The sequence below is a fragment of the Thalassophryne amazonica genome, chromosome 21 (assembly GCF_902500255.1).
Source record: "Thalassophryne amazonica chromosome 21, fThaAma1.1, whole genome shotgun sequence".
In the NCBI taxonomy this organism is placed as follows: Eukaryota; Metazoa; Chordata; class Actinopteri; order Batrachoidiformes; family Batrachoididae; genus Thalassophryne; species Thalassophryne amazonica.
The window spans coordinates 21,413,118-21,430,292 of NC_047123.1; the positions used below are offsets into that span (position 1 = coordinate 21,413,118).

A 17,175-nucleotide genomic window follows, 5' to 3' on the forward strand; every position below is an offset into this window, starting at 1 on the left:
GCATGTGTCTCCACTGCAGGGATCACCCTTGAAAGGTGATTTTTAGTTTGTTTGTTTTTTTCCAGGAGATACGTCCCTTCTCCAGGGTAGGAACTTCTGAATGGTCTTGGAAACCTTTTGGGCAAATCATGACACTGACTGGTTGTCAACTCACATGGGAGAAGACAACAAGAAGATCCAAGCTGGATGACCAAATGCGCAGAAGATGGAGCAATAATGAGGAACAGGTGTTGTTGGCTTTCTACTTGACAGATGAGGTCCAACAAAGATTTGAGTCCTTGAGGAGAAACAAGAAACTCCGGCGTGGCTGAAATGGTCACAGAATTATGTTGACACTGCATATGTAGCCACATGAGCTGCATGTCTTCACCGCAATGAAGACACAATAGCAGAGAAGACCAATTATGGGGCTGTTCGTGTAAATGTTTGACATTGTGGAAATATGTTGAGGTGAAGTGGTAGAAATGGATCTGAAAATACCTCAAAGACATCTAATCCAGTCATGGCCTCCGATCAATAGCATCCAAGTCTAACAGCTATACAGTAAGACAGAAAGCACCAGGACCTTTGTTCTCCTGGCATTGGCAAACATGTCGAGCAACCTGCTGGCTCCCTAAGATCTTTCCAGGCATCTCTCAATTTCAAAGGCTGAGAACCAAGAGAAATAAACATCTTGACAAATCTGACACTCCCAAATACACGTCTGATAGCTAAGTCCAAGAAGTCATTGAAAGCCTGAATCCATGACAATTGCAAGCCCAGACACTCCGACTTCTCTCGTCGCATTCTGCAACCAGAACATCCACTGATTCCACAAAGATCAGTAAACCTTTCCCCACCAGCAAACTCACCAAACATGTTGGTTTCCACAACCCTACCCAACAACCAGTCCATGGAAGCATTCAACAGAGTAGGAACCAGAACACACCCCTGAGGAACACCACAATTCACTGGTCAGTGTCTACTGATGGGGACTAATGGACACAAGACATCCTGTAATGTAAGAAAAGGGTCGCTCCCAAATAGGACAAAATCAATATTCATGTTTAACTTTGATTTCTCTCACACAAATAAAGTACAAACATAATTTTGTGCTCCTGAACGCGACACAGAAAAATGAAGACGTATTTGTCTGATCCGGACATAGTTGTGTGACAGCCACCTTCAAGAGAAAGCACGACGCCTTGGGGCCAGAGAATGACACACACATCAACAGTCGTGGAGCAGAGGGGAGAACGGGGAGGGAGCATACGGGGAAATGGGTGTATCGCTCTCAAACCTACACCTACACCCTCCTCTTCTGTAAACAAGAAGCGTTCAGGCGCTCAGTCAGTCAGTCACACACATTTACACAGGATACTGAGGTTGGCTGAGAGAGACAGAGAGAGAACAGCCACCGGTTGCTCATTGACACTTTCAAAGGCGGCAGAGACAGACAACCTGCCCTATGTGCGGCTCCTCTCAAGGCTTTGCAGTAAGTGTGCACCTTTCAATCTGTGTTCACCAATCTATTGATTTTTCTACATTCCAATGTCACCGGGAGATAACCCGTGCTTTCTAGAGTCGACCTGCGCGACAGCTGCGTGACTTTGACTCATGTCTGGATTTTCAGAATATTATTTTCTGCTGTGTCACCGGTTTCGCACTGAGCTTTCACACTTGTGACAGTCATTCCGAGTTATACGCGGTGACACACTTCAGAGGAAAAACTGTAAAACGTCTCACCTCTGTGCACTTTTATTTGCATCTTCTCAGCACGCCCTGTCAGCAATATATTCGGTTATGTATGAGATAAATAACTTTCTACCACTTGAAGAAGGTATTGGTGGGAGGCCAGTTTTTATTTTGCATTGTGTTGTGTGTCCCTTGTGTTGCCGTGCGAATGGTAAGTACAGAAGGGGGTTTTGGGCCGATGTAGTCTTTTCAAAATACAGCCATTCTTGTGACTATTTGTTTCTCCTCCAATATTTTTGGTGGAGAAAAATGCAAGGCCCCATGTGACTTTGGACTACCAATATGTACACCGAGATTTGTTACCTGTTCAAGCAACCTGTCTGTGTTTTCGGACAAGACTCATCGCATTGTCCTAGTCCATCCAGCTGTAAGTGGCTACCAGCCTTGAGAGGGGAAGTAACCTCCCATGGACTGGTGTCCAATCCATGGGGAACTGTAGACTCTCATTCACTTCTCAATATGGTATCTGGGGATATGCAAGCGGGGTTTATGGCCTGTATACAACTTACAGATTTTCAATTTCAATTTATTTTCATTTATATAGCGCCAAATCACCACAAAGTTGCCTTAAGGTGCTTGACACAGGTAAGGTCTAACTTTATTAACCCCTAGAGGAAGCACACAGGCAACAGTGGTAAGGAAAAACTCCCTCTGATGATTTGAGGAAGAACCCTCAAGCAGACCAGACTCAAAGGGGTGACCCTCTGCTTGGTCCATGCTACCGATACAATTGACAATACAAGAAATTTTGGAAGATTTTGGGAGTCCATGCTGGTGCACAATATGGGAGGCCTTGCAGGAGAAAACACCCACTCCCATCTCTGGATGGAGCCGCACCTTAAACAGAGAGAAAAAACAGAATCAGGCGGTAAAAAGACAATAAATAGAGTATAATTTATCAGCATTTGGCAACAAGAACAGGTTCCAGTTTAGGTAAAGTCATACAATTATCAACCCATGATTTATTTATTTATTTTACCAAAAATCACTTTGTCTCTCACATTTATATGAGAAAAAAATTCAATTCAATTCAATTTATTTATAGAGCGCCAAAATGCTATATACCAGCAAAGTCCATGAGCAAACACACTGGTGACAGTGGCAAAAAAAAAACCTCCTTCGATGTTTTTTTTGATCATCAGAAGAAACCTCAAGCAGACCAGACTCACTGGGGTGCCCATCTGATTTGGCCATGCCAAGAAATAAAACACAAAATAAAACTGTCAGAACATGCAGTCATAGAAATGGTGCAGCTGAGCAACCAACCTACTAGTCAATTGGTCAAAGCAGCGAACGAAGTCCAAGCCAAACTTTGGGCGAATTAGTAACTCTGTGATTTAATTGATGTCAAATGAGTAAGTTAATTAGGAGACTTCCTTGTTTTCATCCCAACCCCTGATGAGTTACGAACCCAACTTATTGCTCAACGTCTTGCAGAAGAACAGATCAAGACTCAACCACAACGGGGACTCGACCAACTGAGGTGTAGTTGCCTTTTCTATTTGTTGAAAGGTTTTCATCACTCTTCAAAAGCAAGCCTGACGTCTGCTCAATTAACTGAAAGTCTTTTCTACCAATATCGTACTGCAGAGATGAGCCTCAAGGATAAGCAATGAGCGGGCAGATCGAATCACTCTTTTATTCCCTTTGTCCTAACTTATGAGTCGTCCTGCAGCAATCTTCCTGAGGAAGAGGGGAACGATACTAATATAGCCAAGAATGGAGAGAGAGAGAGAGAGAGAGAGAGAGAGAGAGAAAAGAGTTTAGATGTGGGCAAGAGCCAAATCCCAGTCAGCTCAAAGGAAGTCTGCTTGATTCACTGAGAGTACTGGTTTCCTTGTGAAAGTGGTCCTGCTCTGGAGCTGACGTCCACAGGAACCTCCCTCATAGCTCAGCCGCTGTGATTCACAGAGTCACAGGATGTGTGGGATGGTGGAGGCAACAGGGCAGCTTGCGTGAAGGTTCAACTTTGATGTTTGTTTGTCCGGTAGAAGTTGATGGGAAAGCTAGATTCTCCTCCACCACTCCTTCCCCACCTTGGTGCAGCCTACTGCGTAACACGTCACACTTAGGAGTCTAAATTTAGCCCCAATCCAAAACATCCTTTCAGATGCTGTTTGTTACCGTGGGGGTTTTTCCCCCCATTTCTAAGTAGTAAAACAAAAACTGACAGAAATAGGAAAATAAAGAGTGGTATTTCATTTAATGCTTACTTTGCCTTTCCCGACTTAAAAATCTCTCCATCTTCTCTTTAGGCCTCCGCATCCCAGGGTAGCACAGCAATGTTAACTGAGCGTTCACCAAAAAGCACAGGCGTTCTCGCGGCGGGGTTGCCAGATGCACAGGAAGTCAACATGGCAACATGGGCCGAAGTGGATTTTGAAGAGAACTGCACTTACATTGTGAAGGACCACCCCTTGGGGGAAGACTCAGAAAATCGAGGTTGGACGCAAGCGGAGAGGTCGCTACCAAGAAACCTGGCTCTGAAGCGCAGCCGGAACTCAACAGAGGTACGTATGAGGAGTCACCGACATAAACAAAGCTTTTACTTTGGTCCGCCAGATTGTCTAGATGTTATTAAGGCATTCCACTGTATATCTGAGTGGTATCTGAGTATTGTTGTCCCTTTTTTGTAACTGCCAACTCCTTCCTTCACACAACATCCTTTCATCTATCCATCCATCCTCAGGGAGGAAGTATTTGATATGTTGTCCAATTTGAGCCTTTCCTCTCTGCTGTGTTCAAACAAAGAGACAATACCTAAGCCCCTCACCGCAGAGCCTGAAGATTCTGTGATTAGTACCTACCTCAGGTTCCCAGCCCAGTGATGCAACACTCAATTAGCCTGCAAAGCAAAGCTAGAGGCACGGGATCCTTCTTGATAGTCACATAAATGGAAGTTGGTATGATTGACTGTTTAACAAACTTTCTTTGGGGACACAGTTGTCATCAACAGTAATAGAAATGGGCGAGGGTCACCAACCCTGCTCCTGAAGATCACCTGCTCTGCATGTTTTCCAAGTATACCTGCTGCAACCACAGTCGGTTCATCAAGTCTGGTGTTTCCCAGTTTGACTGGCTAAGTACACCTGACTTTAGGTTAGTTAAACTCCAGGAGATAGTTGATCTCCAGGAGTGAGGATGTTGATCCTCAATGGAGATGAGTAACTTTCTACCTAAACTATTCTGAAAATATACAATATATAGTTCCACCACAAGAGATCGAAGTACACAGTGAAGTTAGCAAAACCTCTAAGCTTCGTAGACTTCACATTTTCGGCACAGGCACACTATATACACTGGATAGTCCATTTTCTGTCGTATCTTGGAGGTTTTATAGAGGACCCCTGGACTCCACCTTGAGAGGAGTTGCTCCTCAAACATCTAGAGTGAAACCTGTCAAGGTGTGCATTGGGTCTAACCACTGCCCCTTCTGGCTGTTGCTGGACTGCAGTCTGACTTTCAAGGACAGGCATCTATAAACCAAGCATTTTATTTGAAGCAGCAATGATAGTACGTAGGGCTGGTGATTAAACTCAACCAAGCAAAATATTTAGGGGTAAAGTAGGGGTAGAGCAACCAATATAGATTTTGCCAATTTTAAGGGTGGCATATTTATGACATATGTACTATAGATTTGCTTGCAAACCTTTTCTGCCATTTTGATGGTGTAATCTAACAAAATAACTTCAAAATTCAAGATTTAAAAATGAAGAAAATCATAGACAGTCAAAGATATATTAAAAAAAGAAATGTTAGGTGAGATCAGAAAAGAGAACTGATGTGACTACTTCAACACAACTAGGCTATTACACCGATCTTCAAATTAGGGCTTCCTTTCCAAAAAGTATACGAACAAGATTATTTTATTCCAAATCTAAGTCTACAGTTTAAAATAATCTCAAAATTCTTTGGGGAAACGGGACCCAAGTCCACCTGGAGTCTGGTTGACACCAAAAAGCAGGATACGTTGCAATAACTGTGACACAAGGGCACTTAAAACGGAAATCGTGGACAAAGATAATAATGAAAGCAGGGTAAAACTAGCTGGAAAAGATAAACCAAACGTCGCATAGTTGAAAGAGAAATGAAAGAGAAAGAGCTTTGAGGGATTTGAACAAGGTGCCGTTGACTGGTCGGGGTGTGCCCATGATACCTTATCCTCTCTTCTCCACCCAGGAGGCTTGATACGGAGGGTGAGTTTCACACCTGAAGGTAGCAGAACAAGAATCATGCTGAAATTTTAATATGGTAGAGAAACTAAAGATAACTTGTGCAATTGGCTTATGAAATATTCATTGGCAGCCCAGCAAAAATTTCATATACTCTGAGGGCAGAATTTGTCACAATTGCTTGGTAGTTGGTTTCCTATCCTATACCTTGTATATCTCAGGAGACTTCTTTTTTTTTCCAAGAGAACAAAGAAAGAAGGTAGAAAAGCTTGTCAGACGGTTGGATTCCCAAGAGCCTAGTTCTTCTTTTTGGTTTTCAGGGTGCATCCTGGTGACTGGACGGGCTTCTACATTTTTAGGTAGTCTATAGATTGACAATGCCATGTTGTATTTGTGTAACAGGTGCTTGGCGTGACCAGTAAAGAGTTGATTCCTAAGGGGACAAGGTTTGGTCCTCTAGTAGGGGAACGCTACACCAATGAAACACTTCTAAAAGATGCCAACAGGAAATATTTTTGGAGGGTAAGTGAGTGTGTGAACTACATGAATGTGTGTGTTTCATATCAATTCATACCCTTTATCTCCTTCTGGAGAGATTGGTGTACCCTACTGCGACAAGTTGTGGTCAAGAACCTTGCCTTGCTATAACTATAAGGTATTGTTCAGGTATCTTAAAAGCTCACATGCGCCTTTGTTTGCCGGTCATGTTCACGGCTGTCTGAGGTAACACACAGCTGTTTGGTTTCAGTGACGCAGCGGTTCTCCTCTCTCGCCGCGTCTCTCGGTATCGCTGCCAGTAAATACGGCAAACACATGTCATCACTTCTGCACACTTTCAAATTCTCACACTGACTAAGCGAGGAAGTGGCTTTGAGCCTGAGAACTGCTACGCTACAAATCAGCAGCATCATGCAGCAGGATGTCTTCCACGACGAACTCGCCTGTGCAGTTCTTCAATTAAGAGTCAGCAACCTTGAAATAGTGCAACCCAAATGAAAACTTAAAGCAGCCTTAACACATTGTGTTAATATTACAACCATGACTCAGCTGAAAGGCCGCACAGAATTTACCAGCATACGGAAATTCATGACAGCACAGTTTAACAGTCACTGATGTCCACAGTGTAGATCTGACATAGTCATCATGTGATTTCCTTACCCCCATAGGTCTTCTCAGAGGGCCGCTTACACCACATCCTGGATGGTTTAAATGAAGAGCGGAGCAACTGGATGCGTTACGTCAACCCAGCCTGTGCTGTGGAGGAACAGAACCTGGTTGCGTGCCAGAATGGCCTTGACATTTACTTCTACACCATCAAACCCCTTCAACCTGGCCAGGAACTTCTGGTGTGGTACTGTCCTGAATTTGCACAGCGCTGTAACTATCCTCCACTGGGTCAGCTGGTTATTGACAATATTGGTAAGTTTGTTATCTAGGTAGCTGAATCCATTTAGAACCTAGTGGTGTACACTGGCTTAGGTTGAGGAGAAGCTTTGGGGAGAAATTTGAAGGTTATCCAATAGAGCAGATCAAGAACCTTGATGGATCTCGCCCAATATGTAGACCTGTGTTTGATCCCCGGTCTGTCTTTTTGGTCAAGACAGTTCATCTGTATTCACTCAGTCCACCCAGCTGTAAATGGGTAGTGGCTTGGGTTGGGAAAGTAACGTGTGATGGACTAGCATCCCACCCAATGAGTCATAGACTCTCATTCATTTCAGGTTACGGAATCTGGGGTTCAAGCACCAATGGGCATCAGGGCCTAAATAAGACCAAGTCCTAACCTTCAATACTGAATAATGAAGCAAACATGGAAATGAAGCCAACCTAAATCTTGCAGTTCCTTGAATGGCCTCTTGGGTCACTCCCCATAGACCCCCATGTTAAAATATTTAACTTCAGAGAACAAATAAGTATGTTTACAGAGTGGTACCAAAGGGATTAAACCGGGGACCTCCCACACTGAAACCAAGCACACTAACCACTTATCATCACCATCATCATCATCATAATCAGGTTCCTATTTGTAATATATAAGAACAAAGTAATTTTTCCCAAAATCCCAGAGTTTCATACACTATACCCTAAGTACATAGTGTATTATTTTAAAAAATGACTGTTGGAATTAAAGATATATAGAGAAGAAATCCTACTCAGAGAGGTTTCACGCGATGTCAGTATTCATAACGGATCTGCACAGCGCCAGACAGGGAAACTGGATTTGGATAAGATTTTAGTGCTACATTATAGTTTTATGTTGTCTTATTTGAACATTCTATTTCTATATAGGCCCTTTGGTACCAAATACAAGTACAAAGTATTCACGGACCATAGCACATTTCCACTTATGATATTTAGGTATGATCATCTCTCCTAGGGCACCAAAATGGCTAGAGCTGGTTCTGAGTGGCGATATTGGTCCACTGATGGTGTAATGGTTACAAAGGCAATGTGTTGGTCATAGGTTTTGATACCTACACTGATCCACCAATGAAAAGCAAAGGATGTGTGGCAAAGTGAGATCTTGACTGAACTATGTTCCTACCAGCTTGGCTACTAGCTACAAGCTAATATGTTCCTAGCTAATAGGAACATACTTCATTCAAGATGTCACCTTGCTACTTAGGGATTCCAAGGCATGCAGCCAGTCCACTACAGAAGGCTTCCACTCAAAGCGTTTACCGACTTACAAACGTTTTGTGTGGGTGTTTAACAAGTCACACCCACAGCCCATTGTTGAAAGGGGATTGGGGGACAACAGGAGCCCAGAATACAGGTGCAGTCATAGTCCCTTGGTAAGATGAGACCAATTTAGGGCATGTTTCAGTTTCCCATTTTTTTAGAAAAAAAATATCCCATGCGGACTCACAACTCATTCACCCACTCTGCATTTGTTTTTACAATGAAACTGAATGCAGACACCAAAATACTAATCCTGTCACGCGCACGCCCAGAGGCGCACCGGCCTGCTCGAGGTGCTGACAGCATTTTGGCACGACTCCCCTTATTTATTTGGCTCTTAAGGAGAAAGAAAGGTAGGAAGCTCTCCAGTGACTACTTGAACTTCCTGACAAGACGACCCGCTGACAGATTGATATCTCACTGAGTGTCGGCTGTTTGCTTTCCGAGGACTGGCCTCTCAGGAGTGGTGATGGTGCAGGGGGAGGGTAATGCGCAGGAGATAAGAGCCGCGCTCAGTATTGGTGCTTCTTCGTCTTAATTGTGTCTGTAGGTGAAATGCACATGTATATTTCTGTATTTTGTCTTCCTGTGTTTGTCAGCTCTTGTCCGTTGTCTGTTCTGGAGGAAGTCAGTGAAGAAGAATCTCTCTTCTTGACTTCCTGTGTGTACAGCAGAATGATTTGCTGGTATAAAATACACATTTGGTACCAGATTCCATAAATCTAACCAGTTGCTGAATGTAATGGAAAGTTAAAGTTACTCGAATTTGAAAAATCATAATCTTGTGTCTGTATTTGATACTACTTTTTAGTGTTTCATAGTTTGGAATCATAGCATATTGCATAATCAAATGTAATTTCACAATAAATGAACCTCTCCCGTTGCATAACACCATAATTGTTTGCTAACCCGCCTCTAATAGTAGCTCGCGGAGTCAGAACCGCACTCCAATTGTCAGTTGGTTGTGGGTGTGTGCTTGTATATCAATTGACAAAATTATTACTTACATTTTAAAAGTGGTTCCTGTAGGTGTATAGTTTTACATTTTGAAGACATTTGTGTAACCACAGCGATGAAGGAGCTGCTCACGGAGAAGCTAACGCTACTCCGCAGTTCAGAACTGTGCTTCCCTCCAGTGTTGCTACATTAGACTTACAATTTTCTGCTCAGTCAAACTTCAAAACCTCTCAAATTCAATTTAAAAATCTACCCAAATTGTAACTTTCCAGAAGGCAATGTAAAAATCATACCAGCCTTAAATGCACAACATTGAGGAGGATGCTAGCTTAAGTAGCTGTGGCTGTTGATGCCACTGCTTCTGAATTTTATGGTTGTCTATTCGGCTGCTCCCGTTTTTGTGTTCGGAGTCGCCACAGCGGCTATAACCAGATCCGCATTGATATTTGGCACAGGTTTTACGCCTGAATGAATGAATTACAACACAGTGTTTGTGCTACTTCCACAGTCAAAACAGCTGTTAGCACAGCTCATTTCAAGCTACCTGTAACTTCAACCACACCTACTCATAATTTCCAGCATGCATGTAATGACTATGACTACATTATTCCCAGCAACAAGCCCAAATGTGTCCAGCAGGTGACAACAAAAGCTACCAGCAGGTGGCAACAAAAACTGCGTCTATACTCAGCCACACCTGCTCCTAATTTCCATCATCCACCAACCATCCAGTAGATGGAATACAGGTCTAATGGTATTACCAAAGCAAAACAAACTTGTTTTTGGATTGATCTGGTACATCGTAATATTTTTAACTGAAGCCCGATTGATACTGTCATTGATTGGCCGATAATGTCAGCTGACGTGAGCCTTTCATTTCGACAAACCAACAATGGTTTTTGGAAATGGTGTCATTACATAGTTAGGCCACATTAGCTTCAAGAGACTGAGGCAAAGCAACCAGCTGCCATTCATTTTTGTGTTTTACAGCAATAAGAGACAAACAGTCGATATGTTGCCAGCTAAACAGGGCCAAAATAGACATCTGTTTCATGCAAATACTGAGCGATGTGACATGGCAACTGCCAATCCAAGTGAAGGCAGTGTGGTGTACGTTGGTTGGTTGTTGGTTATATTTACAGCTATTTAGAATAAAGTTGATGTTTACGCTGTAAAACATCAAGCTTCAAATTTGTTTCTTTATCATAAGCAGTGGTGGGCACAATTCTGCTAATCTGCTAACCGCTAATTAGCATAGCTAACTTTATTGTTAGGTTTTCAGCTAATTTTGAAAACAATCAGCAGACCACTTAGCATCTGCTAAATTTAGTTTTGCTAACTTTCAGTCCACGAACATTTTTTTTGCTGGCATCGTGAATAAAACTTAACGGTAAAATTCATACATGTAAAGGTTTGATAACAAAATGTTAGGAATTTATCGGCAGATATATGCTATTGAAAATTTTGTTACGCCATAATATCGGTATCGGCTCCCCGAAAAAATAATAAATAAAAAATAAAAATCCATATTGGTTGGGCTCTAATTTTAACGTCATATGTTTTTTTTTTTTTTTTTTTTTTTTTTTGGTGATTTACAAGATGCAAGAACGTGCAACTGAATATGCACTTGGTTTGGTATTTAATGTCATCATAAAGTACTAACAGGTGCTTAACTCTCTAGCAGTGTTTTTTTTTTTAAAAGAATTATTCATGTCTTACAGTCTGGGCAAATCTATGCGTCATCAGTTAGTCTTGCAGACAGCAGATATTTATAGCGCACATGTCACTATACAGCACATACTGTACGCACTAACTATCCTACTTCTATTCTATCTGTACTGTGATCAGGTAACATTGTTTCTTCTCTGGTATCTACTTTTATTGTGCCAAAGCAGGTGTGGTAGACTACAGATGGCATTTAAAGACACACAGGCACCTGATAAAATGACAAACTATGATCTTATCATCAAAGCACAAAGCAACACGTTGGACTAGAGGAGGTAGCTTTAAAAGTATGCGATAAGATGCAACGTGTCTTCAACAAAGAGCTCAACGGTGTCTAATGACATCCAGTCGAGTGTATATGATGCTGAATTAGATGATGACGCTCCTGTAATGCAGTATTAGACTTATGTTGGTAAATAATTCAGTCCTCTTTTGTTGCGCATCTTTGTTTCACAGAACAGAGTCAAGCTCAGAAGAAGACTACAGGGAAACGAGGGCACACCGTCTCTGAAATCCTCCGGGAAGACCCAACCAAGTCCCAGACTGCCTGCTCTCGACATCTGGACAGTACCCTGTCTCAGACCAACCTCCCCGCTTTCCCGTTGTGTCCCGGTGTCGTCTATCCAATCCAGCCCCACTCAGAATCGCTGCACGACAAAAGATATGCACATCTGCCACCTTGCGGCCCTCCAGCTGCCAAAACAGCGGCTTTGAGTGGTCCTCACCCCTCGAGTTTGCGTTTTACTTTTCAGCAAAATCAAGGGCCTCTTGTAGTCAAATCTTACCAAGAGCCTTGCATGCTTGACTGTGTTCATCCTACTCTGGGGCACACTCCTTATTTCCTGCCTCACTACCCACTTGGCCTTAGCAGCAGTCTACCTCACTCCAACCTGTTGTACGATCGGCAAAAACCTCACTTGACACTCTCGTCTCCTTTGCTGCCTTTCGAGAGCTACACACCTATCTTACATCTTTTGCCGAACAGACACAGAAGCTTGACATTTCCACTATCCAGTACAAAGCAAAACCTCGTTTTTTCACCAGCCACCGAGCAAAAAGACAAAACTGACCTCGCGTCCAAACGGACGCACTACCTCAGTAGTCCCAGTGGTGTGCCATCTGATGATCTCCCCAGAGATTTCGTGCACCATCCTCCCAGCAATCTCCAAGCAAGTCTGCCTATACCTGCCACATCGAGTGCCTCATCCGTCATCGCCTCCCTCCGGGAAGCGCTATGCTCTCTTACTCCGAGAGGAAGCTCACCTCCAATGGGCATGGCTGCCTCCCCAGAAGGTCTTCCATCCAAACCCACCTCTGCTACACAGACAATTACTAAGGAGGCAGCTGACCTCGGAAAGACAAAAGGAGAAGGACAGGTCATTGGTTACAAGACCTTGAACTACCCTCTCACCAGGCAGAATGGAAAAATCCGGTATGAGTGCAACATCTGTGGGAAGGTCTTTGGGCAGCTGTCCAACCTCAAGGTTAGTTGTGGATTAAATAAGGCTGCTAAAATAGTCAAATGTAGGCCATGTCTCAATTCAGGCCATGTCTCAATTCAGGGGCCGCATCCTTCTAAGGTTGCATTCGTCAACCGCATACATCATAGTGGGGTGACAAGGCGGGAAAAGGTAATGCAATAACAAAATGCTCTGTGGGCTGGGCTGTCTGATTTCAGACCAGTTGGTTTGGCCTCCATGGTCTTGGACGGCTTCATCTCTGTAGGACGCAGAAGGATGTAGCCCTTGAATTGGGACACATCCATAGAAGAAGTGTTACACTTGCCAAATACTTTTTGTTTGCGTTGAGTTTGACAGAATTCCAACACTTATCTCTGACCTTCTATCCTCAGGTACATCTGCGTGTACACAGTGGAGAGCGGCCCTTTAGATGTCAAACCTGCAGTAAGAACTTCACACAGCTTGCCCACCTGCAAAAACACTACCTGGTTCATACCGGAGAGAAACCGCACGAATGCAAGGTATGGCCTACATACTGCATAGATACTGTACAAAACTTGCAATGAAAAACTCTGATGTTATTCTGGAAATTATTTTTACTTATTTAGTGTAATCTGGAACCATTCATTGGAAATCCAATTTGTGTCAAAATTGTGCAAATCAGGATTTATTGCAGTCTCTACCTGACCGATCTGGGTCCCACTGTACTGCAAGGTGTATTTGACGATTATACCCTAAGCAATATCTAACCATGAGGTTGACAGACCTCTAGGAGGAGCTTATTAGAGTCATGATGTCGATGGAGCATATGCAAACATATACGGCAAAGCCAATTCCTTTGCAGGGGACCAAAGGTTCATGTCTTTAGAGTACTGCACTGTTAAACCGAACACTCCATTTTAATACAATAATTAAGTTAATGGAACACAAACTTTGAAAAAAGTTATAGTCACTTATTTCCATTAATTAAACTAATTGAAAACTCAAAAGAATTCTCTGGTCACAAGGCCAGAGCCCTGGGTTTTAGCCTTCTGGTTAAAGAGTCCGACTTACATGCCGGAGATCGTAAGTTCGCGTCCTGAGGGGAGCAAATGGGCGAAGTCATAACAACACAACGCAGAGTCAACAAGTAAACCAAAGACTGCATCAAAAAAATCTAATCCAAAATGTAATGCAAATTTTTTAGGCAGAAATTTATTTGTCACATTTTTTTGAAAAACATAAACTGAATTTACATAAGTTTAATTAACGATAAATTGTTAAGTTACTAAAACTTTAACGATTACATTTTTGAAAATTATTTTATCGAAGTTGGCAAACTCAAATGGTTTAAGGCAATCGGTTTCCTCAAATGGTTTGAGTTCAACTAACTCATTGAGTTTTACAGTGTGGCCCAGTTTCATAAAGCAGTCTAATCTTAGTTGAATAAACTCACTTAGTTGACTAATTTTTTTGACGTTAGTTGTTGCACAAAGTACTTAATTGGATAAAGTTTCACATCACCCGACTAAAGTGTTTAGCCTGGTACAGAGGAGGCTAATCTTATTTTAGTTGACAAAATTTCAGTCTTACCTCAATAACTGGTGGCTATCATGTACCAGTACTTGATGGAACACTCAAAAGCACCCCTACGTTGTATTTGTCGAAAAAAAGAGCTTCCTCTGCTTTTGGCCATGGTTGTAGCAGACGACTGTCACAATGTGTTTGTGACAGTTCTCACACAAGCCACTGGGCGTCGCTGTTATGCTGAGCAACGTTGTGTGTACAAAAAGGCTTGATTGAAGTGTCCAAGAAGAAACTGAAGAGTGAAACTGCTAAGCTAAGAGCTAAGCAAGTTATTCCGCTGTTAGGGTCCGTAATTGTTAATAAAAAAGTGACATAGTTCATGATAACGACCAACCCGGAAGTAAATAAAATTGTCACGCTTTGGGGCCGTCATGCCTCTGAAAACCATTGACTAAGGTAAGACCGCTAATCTCCAAATTTAATCGTCAATGTGAAACGGTGATTAGACGGATAATGTTGGGTGATTAACTGTAGTCGACTAAGTAAGTGTAGCAGACTGAAAGATTAGACTGCTGTATGAAACTGGGCCCTGGGGTTACGGTCTTAATGTAAGGTTTGAGACCTCGACATTAACCACTGACTTAAAAGAACAAACTTAATGCCTGTGGTGCCACTTCTCTCTGGAGTATCCTTAGGTACCACTGGAATTACTTTGTGCCAACTGAGCTGATACTCAAGAAGTCACAGATTAGACATTGTACTTGCATCTTGAGGGAACAACAATTATGATATAATGGCAGTACTGTAGGTTTTGCTGAGTATTCAGCACACAGAGGCATTAATGCTGAGGATCCCAACAGCAGACTGAAACCAAGAGGGCGCTCAGGTATCACCTGACCGTGGCAAATAGATGGCAACCGTTGGGCACTAAGGATAGTCCACTGGCCTCCCTGGTTGGTTGCCATTTGGGACCCAGGACAGTGCCATGTGGCAGTGCCCAGTGCCAGTACATTTGTTACCTGACCAACCAACTATATCTTGTCAGGTCTGACCCGTTGTCCTAACACTGATTTTCATAATTTTAGTGCATCAAGACAATAAGTGCAATGGTATTAGATTAGACCAAAAAAGTGTCTAAAACTTAGTGTCCTTGGTTCTCTATTGACACAGGTGTGCCATAAACGGTTCAGTAGCACTAGTAACTTGAAGACCCACCAGCGGCTACACTCAGGTGAGAGACCTTACCCGTGCAAGTTATGTCCAGCTCGCTTTACCCAGTTCATCCACCTGAAGCTTCACAAATGCCTCCACACTGGAGAACAACCTCATCGGTGTCCTCACTGTCCCTGCGCCTACCTCCACCACTGCAGCCTCCAGGTGCACCTTCAAGGCTTCTGCCCTGTTTCCTCCTCGGCTTCCCCGGGACAAGATCCGGAGGAGCTACATCAGGCCAATTCTGAAATTGAGAGGTTTGACATGAGCGAGGCAGCGGAGAAGCTTGACGTCATCGCTGCGGACATCAAAATGGACAAGGGGAATGTGTTTGACTTCCTACAGAGTATAGAAAGACACACTTCTGGCCATCAGGATGGAGCCAGAGGGGAGAGTGCATCTTTGGAACTCATCAGCATTAAGAAACCAGTGAAAAACTATGCTTCCAGCCAACCACGTCACGGCGGTTTGATACCTCTGTGTCCAACCAACATCAAGCTAGAGTCTGGCTGTATATCAGAGCCCTAGAACAGAGCCATATAATGTCTACTGATCAACTAAGCAGCTGTTTGTTAGCGCCCCTTTTAAATTAAAGCCTTATCGAAATCACCGATCACCTTGTTTCTATTTTAGAGACACAACTTTAGCAGCACGGGCTGGAACCAGTGAACCGACTGATCTGATGTAATGTTAATTTATTACTTATCTAATATTAATCTAATTTCTTAAGTTGTGAAAGATGTATCTGCATTATTGAGTGTGTTTTCTGCTTTCTATCTGTTTTGAACATGCATAAAGTAAGTTTGCTATTCTGTGTTTTTCCAGTGTGTATTTTTGGGGGGAATAAACCAACATGGATTGCATCTTAGTTTCAATATTAATGACATGACAGACAATAAACCAACAACGGATGGGTCAACAATTGTTTTTTTTGTTTTTTTTTTATCTCTTTAATTGTAACTACACCAGTAACTTCAAATCAAGCTTATTTACAGTGAATGGAGGAAAAAAATTAATAACATCGAAATTTTATTGTGGGGGCGGGGCAAAAAATTCAAGAAAAGTAGCGAAGAATTCTTCATACATGTGCAATAATACTGTATTTATTGTTTTTTTCTGTGAAGGTGCCGAGTATTTTTGCACAACTTTACAGAATTATAGAAATTACAAAAGTAGCAAATTTTTATACAAAGAAGTAAACTTATGCATTACATTAAAATACCAGTGAAACAGTCAAGACTTCGAAACCAGAAAATACTGTAACAATGTATTAAAATTACACTGAAACTAAACTGGAGACATTTATGAATATGTAAATCTGATACATATCTAGATACATGGGCTACGATACTATTCAGGAATGATACCGTTTAGTACATTTATTGGATATACTGCCTGCCACAATAAGACCTGCCGATTTTGTTTTTAACCTCCCAGGAAACTTGCCTGTGACCAGTCTGGCGAGAGCCTCATGCTGACCTTTCAACTTTTACAAGAGTCTGTAGATGCAGAAGTAGCAGCAAAATGGTTTCACTCAACTTATTTATAATATTAAAATAAAGCCATTAACATTTTCAAAGTACACTGAAAAAAGAGAATAGTTGAACCAACTTAAGGGTGATTCTTAGACTACGGCACTTATTATGTCCTTTGATCATATTGTATGAAAAACAGAAAAAAAAGGGGAAGTTTCACACTTTTATAGTTATCTTTACAATGAAAGTGTG

At 42.3% G+C, this 17,175-nt stretch overlaps 1 protein-coding gene across 1 annotated transcript; it reads left to right on the forward strand.

The window, feature by feature from the left end:
• The first annotated feature begins 1,344 nt into the window (after positions 1-1,344).
• prdm1c (PR domain containing 1c, with ZNF domain) lies at positions 1,345-16,259 on the forward strand. Its single transcript, XM_034162557.1, has 7 exons — positions 1,345-1,474; positions 3,990-4,244; positions 6,309-6,428; positions 7,073-7,325; positions 11,727-12,754; positions 13,123-13,251; positions 15,407-16,259. Exons 1-7 carry the CDS (start codon positions 1,448-1,450, stop codon positions 15,974-15,976), a joined length of 2,382 nt encoding a protein of 793 aa, XP_034018448.1. The 5' UTR covers positions 1,345-1,447; the 3' UTR covers positions 15,977-16,259.
• Positions 16,260-17,175: the final 916 nt, after the last annotated feature.